General features: G+C 36.2%; 4 protein-coding genes and 1 long non-coding RNA gene across 5 annotated transcripts; 4 read left to right on the forward strand and 1 right to left on the reverse strand.

Moving 5' to 3' along the window:
- Positions 1 to 2,638: 2,638 nt before the first annotated feature.
- On the reverse strand, positions 2,639 to 4,199 carry LOC137576711 (uncharacterized). The gene is made up of 3 exons (XM_068289963.1): positions 4,075 to 4,199; positions 3,346 to 3,737; positions 2,639 to 3,270 (listed from the first exon to the last, which is right to left on the reverse strand). Exons 1-3 carry the CDS (start codon positions 4,076 to 4,078, stop codon positions 2,809 to 2,811), a joined length of 858 nt encoding a protein of 285 aa, XP_068146064.1. The 5' UTR covers positions 4,079 to 4,199; the 3' UTR covers positions 2,639 to 2,808.
- A 2,328-nt stretch (positions 4,200 to 6,527) lies between these two features.
- Positions 6,528 to 7,305, forward strand: LOC137578062 (natterin-3-like). Its single transcript, XM_068291706.1, has 2 exons — positions 6,528 to 6,827; positions 6,896 to 7,305. Exons 1-2 carry the CDS (start codon positions 6,821 to 6,823, stop codon positions 7,303 to 7,305), a joined length of 417 nt encoding a protein of 138 aa, XP_068147807.1. The 5' UTR covers positions 6,528 to 6,820.
- A 949-nt stretch (positions 7,306 to 8,254) lies between these two features.
- LOC137577045 (uncharacterized) lies at positions 8,255 to 8,856 on the forward strand. Its single transcript, XR_011032358.1, has 2 exons — positions 8,255 to 8,334; positions 8,404 to 8,856. It is a non-coding gene; the product is annotated as an uncharacterized lncRNA (long non-coding RNA).
- A 6,270-nt stretch (positions 8,857 to 15,126) lies between these two features.
- LOC137578069 (uncharacterized) lies at positions 15,127 to 15,617 on the forward strand. The gene is made up of 2 exons (XM_068291718.1): positions 15,127 to 15,133; positions 15,193 to 15,617. The coding sequence occupies exons 1-2, from the start codon at positions 15,127 to 15,129 to the stop codon at positions 15,615 to 15,617; spliced, it is 432 nt and encodes a 143-aa protein (XP_068147819.1).
- A 2,439-nt stretch (positions 15,618 to 18,056) lies between these two features.
- Positions 18,057 to 18,699, forward strand: LOC137577318 (natterin-3-like). The gene is made up of 2 exons (XM_068290752.1): positions 18,057 to 18,120; positions 18,183 to 18,699. The coding sequence occupies exons 1-2, from the start codon at positions 18,114 to 18,116 to the stop codon at positions 18,611 to 18,613; spliced, it is 438 nt and encodes a 145-aa protein (XP_068146853.1). The 5' UTR covers positions 18,057 to 18,113; the 3' UTR covers positions 18,614 to 18,699.
- The last annotated feature ends 295 nt before the right edge of the window (positions 18,700 to 18,994 follow it).

Consider the following 18,994-nt stretch of genomic DNA (forward strand, 5'->3'; position numbering starts at 1 on the left):
CAGTCGTTCAAGAGTTTTTTCCTTTACTAAATGGAATTTGAAATTTACCCAAACTTTTCTAGACACTAAATAGTTTTGTCTTAATGAAAAGATCAGATGTGATCTGATCTGAAATTTAAGACAAAAAACCTTTCTAAATATCGACTTTTCTTTTGAAAAAAACATAATTTTTACAAATAAACCTATTCATTTTCTAAAATTACGAATCATATGCGAATCCTTTTTGAATTTCTTTTGTGTTTAAATTAGTTATCAATAAGCTCATATTCTCTCTCTCTCTCTCTGTCTTTTTTAGAGTCAAAAACATAGTTATAGCTCCTTTTTTTGTTTTTGCACTTTACACAAGATTCTGATCTTTGTTTTCGAATCTTCTCGAAATGGGAAACGGATCTTCCAAATGGGTGGATTGAGGTACGAGACCTTTAACGAATATGTTTGTATCATACATCTCTCTCTGTCCTCCAGTTCCATCCACTTGAATAATTCAAATTGAATTATTTGGAATGAATTTGGAATTTGGGAAGGCTCCTGCCTAATTTCCTAATTAGTAACCTACTTTTCGAATTTAATTCCTGAAATGTTGAAAAAGTTCTATAGCTTAATCAACTGCCACCTCCGTCCTTTTCATCATCAAGTAGTACTTATTCGGAATTATTTGAAAGAATCTCTAAGTTTTGCTTATCCGTTTGCTAGATAAGCAAAACTTTGAGATTCCTTCAGTGAGATTCCTTCGATGCAGTGAATCCGAATCTGCCATTAAGTGTCGTGATGGAAACCAAATCATAGCCAATAGTTTCCCAATAATAGCTCACTAAAGTCTCAATGTTATATTCATGTAAATTGCAGTTGTAGATGCCTATCCTACATGTTTGTGTCACGAACAAAGATCCCCATCTAATTGCAAGTCTTGGCCCAAGTCTTGTTTCCCAACTCAACTCGCGTTACCCCAAATGGTTGTTGTCAAAACGCGTCGGCAATATCGCTTTCCGATGGCCAACACAAAGAAAACCAGTTTCGCCACAGTGAATCCGCTTGGAATGGACAAACAGATGACGAAAATATTATGAAACTATAGACACAAATGTTTATAGATTATGTAAATTGAAATGAAACCTTAATAAATATATTTTCCCTGGTTAAAATTTTATTGGCAAGTTGTTACGAGTTGCCGCCTTCTGGAAGCGTGGAAACCAATTGACTTCAGCCCTGAGGTGTGGCCCGGTTTTTATACCGACCAATCCCAGAATCGTTGTACCGATTTGCCGAGAAAACGCAGCCAATGGAAAACGAGCAACGAGTTGGCATTTCGTTCGTGTAACATTCTACATTCGAAGTCTACACGACGCGTCGTGTAGAGAAAAGCAAATGGAAAGCTCTGCTAAAGCTTCTCCAGTCAGTGGAAATGTAATGCTTTTTCAAATACCCTTTCCAAGTGTAGTACATTAGCTATGATTGGATGTTTGCGACATTTTTTGTGATTAATATAAAATTGAATCGAAAATTTTAACAATTTCTGGGGTACTTTCTTATTGATACAACATTGTTTCTGTTTTTTTAGAGTATAGTATGTATTTGTTTTGCCAATTTTGAATGTTCACGTGTTTAAATTTTATGCCACATATTCTAGTATTTATTGTTGATTAAGATTAAGTACTCTAGCTGCCACTTTGAGCTCAATTGGCAAACAGAACAAAAGTCAATAAATTGTTTATCATCGAACTCTCTAGCATCTGTGGCTCTTATCGGTCGATTGTAAAATAATTGGGTAAACTACAAATACTATTAAACATCTGAATTTGGCTAAAAGGTATTTTCTATTGATTAGATTGCAATCAGAATACAATTTAGCATCGATTAGTAAGGTGTGGGTGGGTGTTTTTTTTTTTTTTCAGTTTGGTTAGTTTTGGTTATCTATTTGACAGCTGCTGAAAAGTTCTTCCCCTTTTGATGACTAATAAATTCCAAATAATCGAATCTTTAGAAACTTTTAAATATATATTAGTTGTCAATTTTCAGGATGACTGTGGTTTGTTTCCTGTGTTAACATGACAGTGCGCGTCATAAGATTAGCGCCACCCTTTAGTTTATTACTCATTAATGATTAATATTATCGTTTACAATGAAATCTATTCAAGACTGTTATCGTCACCGATTCCAAGTAAATTTGTTAGAATCGTAATTGACATCTGCTTTCACTTCCGTTTTCTAAATATATTTGTCTACTACACATGTGACCAGATAAATAGGTATGAGTTGTAAGATTTGATAAAAGCTAGAACAGATTATTACTTACTAGGGATTACGTTTTATCATTGAGAACAGGCCTGATTAATGGAGATTACGCTTGATATATTATATTACCTCCATCAATAAATGCCTAAGTAGTTCATGGTTAAAATATATTAAAGCTCAAGGCGAAAAATTAAAAATAATTCGTAGATTTCGACTGTCGGAGAAATACATATAATACTTGTGATATCGAAAATAACCAAAAGACTTAGGGCAAACATTTCTTTTCAAGAAGAGCCAAAGTCTCTTGTATTTATCATAAGTTAAAGCTTATGTAATTAAGGCTAAATGTATAAAGTTTTCATAGTCTGCCCATCTAAATTTAAACTCCACTTAAAAGATGAGTCAATTTGTGGTTTTCTTTTTTTCGATGAGTGATTTTTTGGCATTATATTTTTACTTTTGGCTTATACATATAAAAAAATAATTTAATTGCATTAAAAAAGTCTCAAAAGATGTGAAATCAAAACTCAGTGTCTAAATGATTCATGCTCCTTCTTCTTCTCGGCTCTTGGGGCCCTAAGATCTGACGAGCACTTCGTATGAATCGAGGCGGACCTCCTCACCGCCGAATGGAATGTAAAGGCAATGATGGGATGGATGAATTTTGCCAGGAGTAAAACTTCCGTTGTAACTGCCACGGCCAATGTACAAGGATTCACCCTCCGATGTTCTGCCGCAGACCACAGCGCCTGGTGGCACATTGCCGTGGCAGTCTGGCACCCAACCATAACCATAGCCGGCCAACAGTTCAAAGTCATATTTCACATGCTCCTGTCCACCGTATGGCACATAGGCGCATCCCTTGCTTGGAATAACCTTGGCTGGCAGTAAATCACCTTCATGATAGGCACGGCCCACATAAATGGTATCACCATCGGCATCATGTCCAGCCAAAATAGTTCCAGGCACAATATTGCTGCCAGAGGAGGAGACCCAGGTCTCGGGTTGTACCAGAACCTCATAAGCCTCCAGACTGTGCTGCAAAATTGGTTGAAAAAGTCAAAAGGTTATTTTCTGCATTTGCTTAAAGTTGCTTCGCATATAAATAGTTACCTCCTTGCCGCCATAGGGAATGTAGAGACAATGATGCGATGGATGCACCTTGCCCGGTGTCAGACTGCCCGAAAAGTAACCACGACCAATGTACAAAGCCTCACCCTCAGATGTCTGGCCCACACGCAGGGCATGGGGTGGAACAAAACCACCCGATGCCGGTATCCAACAATAATGATGTCCTGTCAGAATTTCGAAATCATGTTTGTTGATCTCCTCACCGCCCCATGCCACATAGGCCTGCTGTTTGGCTGGCACAATCTTGCAGGGCAACACGTCACCATTGTGATAGGCACGACCCACATAGATGGGATCATTGTCGGAATCGTGTCCAGCCACAATGGCAAATGGCGGCAATGCATCATAGACGTTGCGGGCAATCCATGTGTGATCTAGAAAATACGATAAATTAATTGAAAGAAAATAATTAACCTCGAAGCGAAGTTAGACACAAAGGTTTTATATATTTTTGTTTGTTTGTTTATTAATAGATAAGTTAGTTGTCAACCTGTTCAGGTACAGTTATGTCAGCGAAATCTTATCAACAAATGTCACCTAGATAATGGAAAGTGTGAAAGAGCTCCACACAAGTCTCTAAGGGATTTCAACTGTCAGCTTCAACTAAGGCGAACACTTGATATCGAACTCAAGGATACACATTTAGTTTCCAATAACTATAACTATTTATATTTATTTTTCACACTTTCCCAAACTACGATTCGTGCTTACCCATATTTTGTGTTTTTATTTGTTATTATTTTTAAAAGAGAAATATATAACAAGAAACAAACAAAGTCCTCCGTTCTAAACCTTAACGGTCTGGATGACTTTTATGACTGAAGTTTTTACCTAGTCGGCAGTTGCGTTTTTAAGGCTGTTATTTCAACCTGTTATCATTTTTGTTGACTAGAGTTAACCGACAACTTTTTTTTTTTTGATAAGATATCAGCTTTGGGGCATTACTTTTTGCCTCTCTTTCTTCTCCCTCTTTCTCTTTCTCGCTGTATGTTTTCTCGAAGCGAATGAACTTGATACACCTGCGAAAATTCGTCATCGTCAATATTTGTTTATTATAAATTCGTAAGACTTGGCCCATAATGTAATGGCTTTTTACATTTCTAAGTTTAATAATATCCAATATATATATACAGACACCTAAAACCTATATATATTTTAGGTGATTTCTAGGGCTTTATCTATGAGTGAGTGATTGCCAACGCATAGAGCGAACCTTATCTCTCGAACAATAAGTCAAAAATAAACTTAATCAATAACCACCTCGTAAAGTAATTCACTTTCTATACATCATCAAATATATATATAATTTAGGTTCAACTATTGGACTAGGTCCATTGAAATATATTCATTTCCTTTTCACTTCAAGTAGATCCAATACAATCCATTGGATAGCCATTTGGCAAAACTTTGCAGACCAAAAACAGTGGCCTTTGAATTCACAACTCCTCCAAGGAGAGATGTCTACACTGTCAGACGTCTTCCATTCAAAGCAGTTGAAAGTGAGATGACTTCTTCAAGAGATCCTTTAGTGGTTGGCAAAGACATTCGGATGCTACTGTGCGAGAAATAGTTCGTATTGACGGTACAAAGTAAACAATATATAATGGCTTTACATTTAAATAAACAATTGAATTGCTTCCCTCTCACACAAATCAGTCAGTCCTCTCGAAAGAGGCCCGTTATTGGTCTAAACAAACAAAGATCCCAATGTCCATTTAACTAAGGTTCGGAAAGTCGACCCCGCTTAGACGAAATGACTAGCTAGGGCTCTGACAACAAAATCTTCTCCATGCATTATCAAACAATCAGTTGGATAGAAAAAAGATGAAAAGTCATTCACCGATCAAAAAAGTAAACAGGTAACAGCAGCTGTTTGCTTAAAATTTTATTAAAAAGTTGTGTAAATAATACTTTTCATTAAGAAAACGTGTTAATCATGTGATAGGAAATACATAGCTAAATAACTTTAAGCAAAAAGTTTGTTGAGTTCCTCGTATGGGGTAATCCTTGATGAGTCGTCGAACTAAATTATGTCATGACGTATGACCCACCTATGAGTAAAGAACGAGTCATTATTTGCAAGTGGATAACTCATTATTGTTCTAGTAGTCAGGAGCGGTCTGAAAAGTTTAAAGATTCTCAAAGAGTCGGAAAAAAAGTCTATGGGACTTTCTAGTTTTAACCATTAGACGTTGATTTGGAGAAATTTATTGAACGAGCATTGCAAGCAACCTCAATGAAGAGTATAAAAGGTTTCCTACAATGACAGAGTTGTAATAATCGTTTTTCGTCCTTAGAGCTTGCAATTAGATGCAGGGACAAATTTGGCACAACAAACTTTTTATATTGCTTATACTTCTTATAGTTAGACTCAATTGGGTAACTCGTGTCGCATTGGATATTGACTGAAGACTCGCATATTGGTTTGTTTTGATTGGATTATCCTTTTATCTCGACATTTTTTTTGACTTTTCTTGGGCATTTCCTTTCTGTGTATGCTGCATAATTTCGATATGTATTCCAGGAGAACTTTCGAATTTCTTTTCCCGCCAGGATTTCTCCTGTTTGATGGCGTTCTATCTATATTTCCACATCCAGATATGACAAATAGGCGGCACTTTATAGGAGCTTCCTGAGTATCCCAGCAGACTTAATCCACTTGGATTGCATATGTATATGTATAACACATTCAGTCAATTTTTATAACTTTATATTATTAACTGGAAAATTATAGGATTTTAGTACCCATAAGTTTATCATAATTTCTTATCATTTACGTGCAATAAATTTCTTTTATAAGCAATTACAGGCAGGTTCAATAAGTCTGTGATTCTATAAATTCTTTACGATATAATTGATAGGTCATAAACATGTTAATTTCTAAAAACTAAGTCATTTGGAATACCCGGATCGAGCTAAGAAAGAAATTTAATCTGTGGTTCTGAGAATAGTTTCCGAATTGTCAAAATATTCTTGTATTCTATTTGTATGGGATTGAAAATAGGGAATGGGATTGAAGGAGCGGCACCTAGGCGTTCGGAAAACCTCAATTATTACACCATCTTTTCTATTTTGTCCTAGGTCTCAGTTGTTGCATCATCCAAAGTTTCTTTACGCTTCTTTGTTGATCGCTAGAGAGGCAGTTGCCAGTTGTGAGAGAGAAGTGAAATCGTTTGTGTCGTTTTTGTGTCGCCTCGGCAATTGTCAATCTTAAAACTAATTAATTAACTTACATTAATATATCTATAATTATCAAATGTACACACTTTAAACTAACACCCAAATTCAGTATTAGAAACCAGATAGATACATGTAAAGAAGAGTTCCTCCAGTAACAACAGCAAACTGCTAACTAAGGTGAATATGCCAACAACAATAAAAAGGTGAATTGTGAAATTAGCGATAAGCTGTTTAGTCATCAATACAAAGTCACATATCAAACTGAAACTCGTTGAAAATGGCTCGTAAGTACATACATATAACATATAATAAAACAAACGAAATATTGTATGAATTCTTGTGGCTAAAACAGATTGGATACGTTCCTCTGCTGATTCTCTGTTGCCGCCAACTGCTTTCCAAGCTGGCCATGATACTGACGGTTCAAGAATCTATGTGGGCCGTACTATGTTCGAGGGTGATCTGGCTCCAGTCAAAGTGATTCCCAACAAACATGCCGCCTATGTATCCCATGGCGGAAAGGAGCATAGTGTTATGCACTTTGAAGTTTTGGTGGGTAAGGCATATGCTTGGGCTCCATCCAGTAATGGGTGTGTACCGGGCCATGCAATTTCCACTGGTAAAACTCGTATGGGTGAACCTCTTTATAACTCATTGACAGTCGGAAAAGTGCATCCATCCCATGGTTGTCTCTATGTGCCATTTGGCGGCAAAGAAATATCCATTAAGTCTTATGAGGTGCTAGTTAAAAAACTAAAATAAAGTCAATCTCGCATTACTAACTTTTCAAATGTTTTAAATGTTCAGGACTACTTATCTTCGGTTGCGGCGATGTTTGTATACCCTTTTATCTAAAGACTCGGATTTCCAGCTATATATTTAATTTAGTGATTCGATTTTGATTCAAATTGCCTGAATCATATATCATTATAAGGGAAAGTTAAGAACCTAGTTTGATTAAACAGTGTTTCTGGCCAAAATTACTAGTTCCTATGAAATTTGAGACTGTAATATATCAATTTTTAGCCTTAGAACTAAAAAGTTTATTGATAAAAATCACTGTTAGTCGGTTTTATGGGAGTATTAGAGATATATAGTCCCTGCAGTGGCATACATACATACTTAATGGTCGAAGATGCTTTCTTCGACGCGTGGTTCACTTATAAACAGAATGAATATACACTTTTTGGAAGAGAATAGAAATTCTGCCATTTATAAAGTTTTAGTTTGATATATCAATATTAAATACAATTTCGCTTATCTTTATAGAAACGATTAAAGTAAAGGAACTAAATTATTACATGATCCACAAAGTATGCAACATATTTTTGTATTCCTCCTCTTCTAAGCATTTGGATAATTCTGCAGGACAGACTATCTACATAAAAGACCTGTTTTGCCCAATGGCACACCCCAAGATTATTCACTTAAATTCTATATCGATAGAAGAAAACATGTCACAAAAAATTTCCAGTTTAATGGTAACAAAAGAATGTCAAGATAATGATTTTTTTTGTTTCTTTAAGTTGAATTGCCCATTTATAATTTTCAATTTTGGAATCAATAGCTCATGAAATAATAAAGTTTCCTCTACTCGAAGAGCTTTTAGCTCGTCATCCAGATATTGAAGGGGATTCCACCATTTTAACCAACATTTATTTACCCTTTTCACCGGGGTAAACGAAATTGAAGAGGTGAATCGTAAAGTTAGCCATAACCAGTGTAGTCATCAGTACAAAAACAGATATCAAGCTGAACAGTCGTACCAGTTGAATCGCTAAAAAATGGGTCGTAAGTATATAAACATATAATAAAAAAAAGGAGTGGCAAATTTCTAGTGGTTTCTTTTTGCTTGAACAGATTGGGTACGTTCCTCTGTTAATTCTCCGTTGCCACACAACGCTTTCAATGGTGGCCATGATAGTGACGGATCAGCAATTTATGTGGGTCGATGTATCTTCGAGGGTGATCTGGCTCCAGTCAAAGTGATTCCCAGCAGACATGCCGCCTATGTGGCCCATGGCGGAAAGGAGCATAATGTCAGCAGCTACGAAGTTTTGGTCGGTCATGGATACGCTTGGGCTCCATCCAGTGATGGTCGTGTACCACGTCATGCCATTTCCACTGGCAAAACTCGTACAGGCGAACCTCTCTATGTAGGCCGCGCTGTTCATTCCAATTCAGTGGTTGTGGGTAAAGTGCATCCTTCCCATGGCTGTCTCTATGTGCCATTTGGCGGTCAAGAAGTTACCATTAAGTCGTATGAGGTGTTAGTGAAACATTAAAATAAAATATGAATCACTTGAAAAATAATTCAAATGTTTGTGTTATCAAGAATAAATAGCAAGTTCCCAAGTGAATTCGCTTCTAAGATGGAATTTCATCCATTTAAACATTTTACTAACACCAGCGGAAATACCTTATCAGGTATTCCCTGTTAGACCTTCTCCATAAATAAGACAATCCATTGCTTTGTCGTTCTTGAACAAGTCCAAAATGGTGAATGAAATAACAGTTAAATAGTTAATTTTTCTTTTGGTTTCTTTTTCAGTCTCACGTACACAAAACGTCATATTAGTCATAGTTTTATAAACTCTATAGATAGTTCATAGACATTAACATACAACAAGTTTCATTCAGTTGACATGATTAGAAAGTTAATATCAGACAGGGCCTGGGCGGAATGCATTATCATGCGATAAGATTAAATAGTTGAACAATCTTTCTATTTATCAATAAAAACAATAAATCACAGAGATATCAAAATATATTTCATATAAACAGCGTTGAGTTTTTATTAGGTTTCTCAGATGAGGCGCGAAATTCAAAGAAATTAAATGGAACATCCATTTAAGATTTATAAAACAAAATGCTTTTCCATTGTTTTCATCAAGTGATTCTGGGTTTATTGGTAATATTATTGGCACATCATATCTAATAAATATTTAAAAGGATAAAGCTTTTTTTTTTTATTAATCCGCTCAACAGTTTTCTGACAATTAAAAAGGCAGCCTGAAAGTATGCAAAAAATTAGAGGAATGGTTTTCTTCTCTCTTATCATTTATTGCTATACAAATCACTATTTTATATTCTAGTTTTTCATTGAAAAAGAGTTTGTTTTTAAAATCAAAGATGTGCTAAGCGCACTTAGGGAGAGATTTGCCCTATAAAGTATGCAATAAGCAGCCCAGGAATGCGTCTTTTGAAACATTTGAAGAACTTTTGGAATGTACAGTGCGTAAATAACAATCTTAAAAGGAAACATTGTCTGGACGTTGACGCGTACAATGCGAAGTACGTTCAAGTACGGCCCATACGACACCAGGACATAGCCTGTTTCGCGCGAGCCCAAGCAGAGCGCTGTCCACCTCCCGCCTGACCGACCGTGGGGCGCAGCCGCATATCGGACGGCACGATCGTGTGGACAAATACAAATAAAACGGACAAACAATTAAAAATATGATTAACTACAGCTAATTACGAGCTAAATGTGCTAAAATAGAAGTTTTCACAAGGGAAAGAGAGGCTTCTGATCTAATTACGGGATACAGAAGATTGTAATCAGAACATAGGACTCGAAAAGGTTTATGCAAAGAATAGTTAGAACTACAGTGTTTTAAGGATAGAGGAATAAAATTTCTAGTAGGTCTACGGGGTACAGATAGGTTTAACTGGTTCAATAGCTCAAGAGAGTCTATTTTACCTATTAAAAGTTTATGAATAAAGATAGCACCAAGCATTACTCTACGATTAATTAAAGATTGATTAAAAGAAGCCTACTGGAGTATGATGGCAAATTGACATTGCGATCCAAATTTAGACCGCGAAGAGCAAAAAGCAGAAACAGATTCAATTTTACTTTGGTGCATCTCATATTGAGGTGACCATATGCAAGATCCGTACTCTAAGATAGGACGGATTAAAGAAGTATAGGTACAGAATTTTGGTTGTGCACGGATCGTCAAACTCTTTTGACCATCGTTTCACAAACCCAAGAACATTCATAGCTTTACTAACTGTAGCAGAAATATGAGGATTAAAAGTTAATTTATGGTCCATAAGAACACCTAAGTCATTGATAATATCTAACCGCTCTAAGGCAGTGTCGTTAAGATAATAAGTTGCTAAGTATGGAGTGCATCTATAAAAAGACATAACTTTACATTTAGAGCCGTTAAGGTTTAATAGGTTTGTTTCACACCAACTCTGAAGATCATTAAGATCCGATTGAAGTAGGCTAGAAGATGATATGTCTTTAAAACTGAGGTAAAGCTTGATATCATCCGCGTACATAAGCACCCGAGAATGTGACACTACCAATGGAAGATCATTTATAAAAAGAGTGAATAGCAATGGACCCAAATGACTACCCTGAGGTACTCCAGAGGTCACTTGGATGGTCTTAGAAAATGAAGACTTAAAGAGGACCTTTTGTGTACGCTTAGAAAGATATTGAAGAATCCAATCTAGCAAAAGGCTGGGGATGCCAAGTGCGTTTAATTTATATAGAAGCAGAGTATGATTAACGGAGTCAAAGGCCTTGCTGAAGTCAGTATAAATGACGTCAGATTGCACGGCAGTCTTGAACCCTTTGATTGAGTGAGATGTAAATTCTAATAGGTTAGTAGTTGTCGATCTACGTTTTTTAAACCCATGTTGGGATGACGAAATGATTGAACTGCAAAAATGCTGCAATTGAGATGTTATTATTTTCTCAAATGCTTTGGGTATGGCTTTTTATGAAGAGGAATAATATATGATTCCTTCCAGATAGGCGGGAAGGCGGAAGATGTAACGGACAGTGTAAACAACTTAAGTATTGGCTTACATAGGGCCTCCGCGCAAAACCTTAATACGCAGCCTGGTATTCCATCAGGGCCAGGTGCATATATTGGTTTGACGGAACTGAGCACGCTAAGAACCGAACTTTCATCAAACACAGGGTCTAAAATGCAATTAGACGATTGCAAGTGATGAGGATAAGGAGGATTTGCTTGATAAATCGAAGAGCAATAAGTTGTTTTGAAAAAATCAGCAAACATGTCGGCAATTGCCTGATCATTGTCAGCTTTATTGTTTTCGAAAGACAAGTAAGACGGGTGCACCGATGTCTTACGTTTAACATTTACAAATTTATAAAATTGCTTAGGATCGCGAGAAAACCTGAGTTTACATCGCTGAAGATAATCCTTATAGTACTGTGAATTCAGCACCATAAAATTTGATCGAGCGACTACATATAGGGAAAAATCCGATGCTTTACCGGATTTTTTAAATCTTTTATAACATCTCGATTTTACGTTCTTCAAGTCACATAACTCACGTGAGAACCAAGCAGGTCTATCAGACCATCCTAGAGTCACACGCGGGACACAAACATCAAAGAAAGACTCAAGAGTTTTATAGAAGACAGAAATGGCCGAGTCCATATCCGTGCAAGTATACAGATATGTCCAATCATTAGTTAACAAAAGTTGTTTAAGTTTAGTAAAGTTTGTCTTTCGAAAACATCGGGTTGGAGGCATCGAGTTATTATGTCGAGACATAACACCAAAAGGAAGGTCAGTGGTTATATCCAGAGTTGGATGAAAGTTGTCTTCGGGGATAACTAAGGGATCAGTCCTGGAAATATCGCAGTTGGAAGAATCCAACACAAATACCAGATCTAGTGATCTGTTACGACTATTCCGGACAGGATTTATTTGAGTTAGGGACAACTCAAGCAGACCATCTATGAAACAATGTGACAAGGAGGGCAACAGTAATAAAGAATCAAATGAGAGGGTCCAGGCAATCTCATGTAAATTAAAATCTCCCAGAACAACGAGCAAATCTTTGTCAGAGAGATATGAGGATATAAGTTGAATAGCTTCCAAATGGTGAGTGTATATACTGCCAAGTCGGAATGTGGTGGAATATACGAACAAGTAATATAGACAGAAAAAGAATTAAACGAAATTTTAACACAAACAAATTCAATCTCCTGATTGGAGGACTGGACAATTTGAGACGAGAACGCCGAGTCAACAGCGATCAAAACGCCACCACCATTACGGATAGTCCGATCATGTCTATATGTATATTAAATATTTTGAGGGGAAAATTGAAGCATCAGCAATATCAGGCTTCAGCCAAGTCTCAGTAAAGGCAAGAATATGAAAGTCAAAGGCTATACTATCTACATAGAGTCTAGACAGTTTAGACTTTAGTCCCCGTACGTTCTGATAGGCCAGAGTTAGGGACGAAATTAGTTTTTTTCACTCGCCAACAGGTGCAGACGAGCCGGAAGGAACGTTATTCACAGAGGCAGGTAGCAAACTAATCGGAGGCCGATTCTTCTTTTTTATTGTATACTCTTTTACAACAAGGTGTTCCGGCCAAAAATCTTTATGACATATTTGGCCAAAAAGATCTGGGGAGACACCTATTTTAAAGGACGAAATGTCCCGAGTATATGAGAAACGGAACTTTTCCACCGCAATGTTTGGTGCTTGAACTTTGCCCTGGATATAGGCTATGACTTCTTCAGAAGTAGTATTGGGATCAAGCCTCGAAATAAAAATTTGCTTTTTGGGTGGAACTACAACAAGGGAACTAGGAATACTAGGCACAGCTGTAGCGGCTACAGCAGACGCGGCAGCAGCTGAAGCAGCCAGCACTTTACTAGCTCCTCTTGTAACTACTTTATTGGCAATATTCCTGGAAACGGATGTTTGCCCGAAAAACCGAATTAGTCTGTTGCAGCATTTCGACGCGAGCGCATCTATGTCGCGTTGTTGGATAACTGCACATGAAAAAATTAATTTGGGGGTTGTTTTCTCATTTATTTTCTTGTGTGATTGAGCCATATTTTATTCACTTTTCATTTTTCGCAGTGTAAAGCACACACATACACTGACAATTTGAGCTGGCTCTCTTTGTGCCTACCCCTAGATAAGTCTTATCTGTATTAAAACACACAACAACAAAAACTTGTCACAAGCGCGAAGTTAACGGCCGCGAGCGCGATCAAAAGAGAAAACAAAAGAATAGAGAGCACCAACACCACACAAACAAAAGCAAACTATGAAGTGTAAATGGAGAGCGCGGGTGGGAGCAAAAGATAGAACGAAATCAAAAACTAAGCAGCGCAACAACAAAATTATATTTGCGTTTGTTAAAGTTTTGATTATAAATTTATATAAATGTTTGTAAATTTAACGCAAACTTCGCGATGAGTATAGCGATTTATTAAGAATTAGTAAGGCAATGAATTTAAATTGAATATTATAAATTAGCTTCACGAAGGAATGAAAAAGAAAAATTAAACGAGAGCGCAAAAAAAAACACGACCGACTTCGATGAGTGACAATATGTATATGATAGTTGATAGATTCTTTTTAAAATTAATTCTTTAAAAGAAAAACAGTTTTATGTGGACATAAGGGGGCGTGGCCGAAATTCAAATTAACTCTATACATTTACTTATTACACAAATCTATATACCAAATTTGGTGGCTCTATCTCTTATAGTCTCCGAGATCTAGATGTTTATACAGACAAACGACAAGCGAACGGATGAACAGACTGACAAGGCTAAATTGACTCAGCTGTTGACCATGATCAAGAATCAAGGAAAAGCTTACTTTTACATACATTTTGGCGACTTTAATATACCATTTCATACCCACCTACATGCGTCAAATGGGAAATACTTGAAAAGACACAAAAGCTTTCACAACGTTTCCACGGATCACGCACTATTGCAGTACTTCAGCAGTCAGTAAAGTACTTTCTGCCAAAAGAGGAGTGCACTTGCTAGTATTTATTTTAGATTCTTCACAGATTAGTGTGCTCCTTCTCTGGTCTAAGAGCTAAGAATATTGGAGAAGATAACATACATTGAAATAATTTTAATTATTATTTGTTAATTTAATTTACTGAGCTAGACGTTGTACGTTTAAATCAAGTCCATTTTCCTCGAAAAATAAGTCATTGGTTTAGAAACCCTAAAGAACGTTTATTAAGTAATTTTGAAAAGTTTGGACTTGTTATCTCGAGACCGATATAAGTACAAGAAGTCCTGGAATCGAAATAAATTTATTTGGCTTAGCCATTTATACATATAACTACTCAACTACTCTAAGTACAAACTCTGTAATCTGCCCAGAGTCTTCTTCCTTTTCTACTTAGCTCATATGTAGTTAGTTACCTGCATTTTATATATAGTTTAATCTGTTTGTCCGTATATGAATTTGTCGCCGCCTACAAGCTCTTCTGGGACTCGCGCGTAATTGTCTCCATCCTAGTGTCTAAGTGGCTCCACTTGAACGTACTGCGCATTGTCAATGTCGTCAATGTCGACTAAAACAAATGTCGAGGTCAAAAAATTTATTGGACCAAGTGAAATTTCACAACCAAACTCTGATTTTCTATCCGACTCGGGGTTTTGGGTGGAGATTTTACCCCTTCCCTCCGGAGATCCACTACTGTTCACTAAGCGCTCTGATAATCTTAAATCACAATACAAATTCAACACATGAATAGCTATCAGTAGTAATTTTGAGAGTGAGCTGAAGAGTCGTAGCAGTTGAATTGCTAGAAATGGGTGGTAAGTGCCCAACATGAAGGAGAGATATGAAAAATTAACTTACTTTTTCCCTATTGCAGAATGGGTGGAGTCCTCTGTTAATTCTCCTTTACCAGCTAACGCCTTTATTGCTGGAAGGGATAGTGATGCATCCGATATGTATGTGGGTCGTATTATTTATGAGGGAGAAATAGTGCCGGTTAAGTTAATTCCCCGCAGAAGGCAGGCCTATGTAACATGTGAGGGCGGTGAATGTCTGGTTAAACGCTATGAGGTGCTGGTTGGTGAAAACTATGATTGGGTTGCAAGTGGTGATGGACTAGTTCCACAAAATGCAATTTTCACTGGCAAAGATAGTAAAGGGCAACCTATTTATGTTGGCCGTGCTGTCTATAAAGATACGGTGACTGTGGGAAAAGTTCAACCATTGCGTGGCTGCCTACTTTTGGGATACAACGGCGATGAGATTGAGATGCAGGCATACGAGGTGCTGGTGAGCACTTAAAATAGGATAATCTTCTTGTAAATCACCTAAACCAAGTGCAGAAACTTACTTATTTCATTTAAACTAAGAGCAACGCTTTCTATACATGTTTCATAATTATAAATATATAAATAAAATGCCCTGGCCGTTTACATCTACAGTTTATGTAGCGTTATGTCTGTATGTGTGGGTGTTCCGCTGCTTTTGTGACGTAATAAGCTGCTGGCAGCGTACCACCTAGAAATACCCCTTTTATGGGTACCCGATTCACTAGTTCTTGTTAAACGATGAAAATTCAACCCAATACGATATACGTAAAGATACGCTGACTATGGAAAAAGTTGAACCAATCGAGGAATACGAAACACCAAATCCATTCGCTGGACCAACAAAAATCTATTCGTTTTTACAATATGCCACTTTTATATAATTTTAATTCGAAATTCTTGAAATTTTACATAACAACGATTGACATTTTTTTGTTGAATTCTTATGACGTCACATGATTCTCGATCATCTTACTTAATGTTACTTTTCCAAATTACACGCAATAAAAACAAATCATGTCAAAAGCTACAAAAGCTTTTACAGAGCTTTCACAAACCCATAAAAATAAGTTCAACGAGATTATCCGTGCCTCGAATAACCGTGCAACTCAGTTATCCGGGATGAAATAAGCCGTGACTATCTCTGTTATCCAGGATGGCAAAACAATTTCGGGGTTTCCCCGTTGTAGTCAGTGCGTATACGTATTATTTACAACTTATTTTGCTGATTAGTGGGTGGTTGATCAGTTAAAGAGGTGGTATTAGTTGAATAAAGTACTTCTTACTTTTTATAGCATTAGCTAGTTTAATTTATGTTTAATTATTGACGGCCAACAATAAATGTATTCGATTGTTTATCCGATTTGAACTTGTTGAAATTTTAAGTAAAAAATACTGAAATCGAAATCCAAATTGTTTATTTATTTGACTGAATATATCACTGGAAAAATTTGTTTACATTCTGGGAGTCATTGACATGTACATATGTATGTAGATGTTTTTATAGCTTTAACATCCATGTGAATGTTTGTTTATTTTCTGCACATTGTCGAAATATTAATGACTCCTCCTCTCAGCCTTTAAGTAGTCTGAAATAAAGAAAACGATAATTTTATAATCAAAGCATATTAAGAGTCAGCTAATTTGACTATGTCGATCTTTATATACCCTTGCAGTTCAATTTTTTTTACCCTTTATCTGTGTTTCATTAAAAAACAACACAACAAACAGGGAAACATTTAATATTCCTATAAATATAATAAATTAAATTATCAAAAACAGAATCTAAAGCCATACGAGATAGGGAAAAACATAACACACAAACTAAGATTAGTCATTTATCACATTTCTAAGGGAGTGATTTTTGGATTCGGGAGAAGTAAAACCTAAAAACAAACTTTCAATTGTGAATCTTGGCTTAGAGTCTTTCGCTTCAGCTTTAAATTTGTTAAACTTTAAATTTTCAAATAACTAAGGATTAAAAACTATTATGTTTATATTTTAATAACTTAACACAGAAGCTTGTAAACTTTATTGTATATGTATATCGATAAATTATATAAGAACGACTACAGTAAAGAAATTCGTATATGACTTGCTCGAAAAAGTATGCAACAGTTTTTTTAAGTCCCATAAAGAAAATTTCTCAAAAATTTAGAATTTAGTTTCCGGATCCTTGCCATGTAGTGTATAATTCATATAAAATTTGGATTTTATGAAATGGTTTTTTCCTCTATATTAGTGATTGGCACGCATACAAATGCAGTTGACAGATACATATACCGTTTTGCAAGGTGTGTATGTATGTGTGTTGCTGTGCTCATGCCAACAATGAAGTGGCAAAGTTTAATCAGAGCTGATTATAAAAGCAATTTATTTTATACATATATAAAACATGAGATAGAATTTTTGGTTATGGCAATTAACTTACTTCCGACGTTTCAACAAAATTGAGAGATATTGAAAAGACGGAAAATTTCTTCGTCTTGCAAACCCCTAACTGAAATAAATATACCTTTCACTTGATGGTAAACACAAAAGCTTGCAATAAACGTTGCCCTTATTAGAGGTGGACAAACATCGAATGTTGCTCTAAGTACTATCGATGTTTTCGATGTTTTTAGGAAAAAGATCGTTGTAACATCGATGTTTCTTAACGTTTTTTGTGTAATTTAAATACAAGCTGATATATATTGAGAAAACAATTATTTTATTGGTTTAATAATCGATAATTGATTGCACTGACAAATAAAAAAACCAAATAAAACCCTTCACATAATGATCAAAAAACAAAGAGACCATATAAAGATTACAAATAAAAGTCTGAAGTTTGAAAATTAACTCTTCTTCATCATCGATAGTCGTTGAAAAATATCGAATGCAAAATATCGATGTTTTTTTCCACCTCTAGCGCTTATCTTTTAAAATTCATACCTTTAGCTGAACAGTCGCACCATTTGAATCGCTAGTAATGGCCAGTAAGTGCAAAATATCAAGTACAAATTTCGTAAATTACTTATTCTTCTTATTTTAAATACAGGTTGGGTGCAGTCTTCTGTTAATTCTCCTTTACCGCCTAACGCGTTCTTTGCTGGTCAAGATGGTGATGGAGCTGAAATGTTTGTGGGTCGTGCAATTTTTGAAAGTGAAATATTGCCAGTAAAGATTGTGCCCAGAAGACGGGAGGCCTATGTAACATGTGAGGGTGGTGAATATCTGGTTAAACGCTATGAGGTGCTGGTTGGTGAAAACTATGATTGGGTTGCAAGTGGTGATGGACTAGTTCCACAAAATGCAATTTCCACTGGCAAAGATGGTAAAGGGCAACCTATTTATGTTGGCCGTGCTGTCTATAAAGATACGGTGACTGTGGGAAAAGTTCAACCAGTACGTGGCTGCCTAATATTGGGATACAACGGCGATGAGATTGAGATGGAGGCATATGAGGTGCTGGTTGTAAAATCACCTTAATTGTGTGCAGAAACTTACTCATTTCATTTTAACAAAAAGCATTGCAAATTCATACATTAAATAAAAATAAACTTTTTATACATATATATGCATCCAATGGTCTAATACAAACAAAAATTGCAATCAGAGGCGTCTCACGACTGGAAAGCAGCCTTATCTTTTGCCAATAGACTCATTGTTGAAATGAGTCAGCGATTTCAACAGGTACAAATTTAGACAACAAATTATATGTGTAGTTTTGATAACGAATTGAGGAGCAGGATATCCAAGCATGATGTCTTCGACTGCGGACTTTTGACCCTGCTTTGCAGCAGACCCATCGGAGTTGCTGAAATTTATTATAAAGTCTGATGTGGATGATTCTCTGCCGAAAAATTTAAG

Source organism: Drosophila tropicalis, unplaced genomic scaffold (assembly GCF_018151085.1).
Source record: "Drosophila tropicalis isolate 14030-0801.00 unplaced genomic scaffold, ASM1815108v1 contig_593, whole genome shotgun sequence".
NCBI lineage: Eukaryota > Metazoa > Arthropoda > Insecta > Diptera > Drosophilidae > Drosophila > Drosophila tropicalis.

Excerpts from the sequence above, each read along its gene's own strand:
- LOC137576711 (XM_068289963.1), bottom strand. Across the intron at positions 3,271-3,345 it reads TTCCCTATGGCGGCAAGGAG|CACAGTCTGGAGGCTTATGA; the intron begins GTAACTATTTAT and ends CCAATTTTGCAG.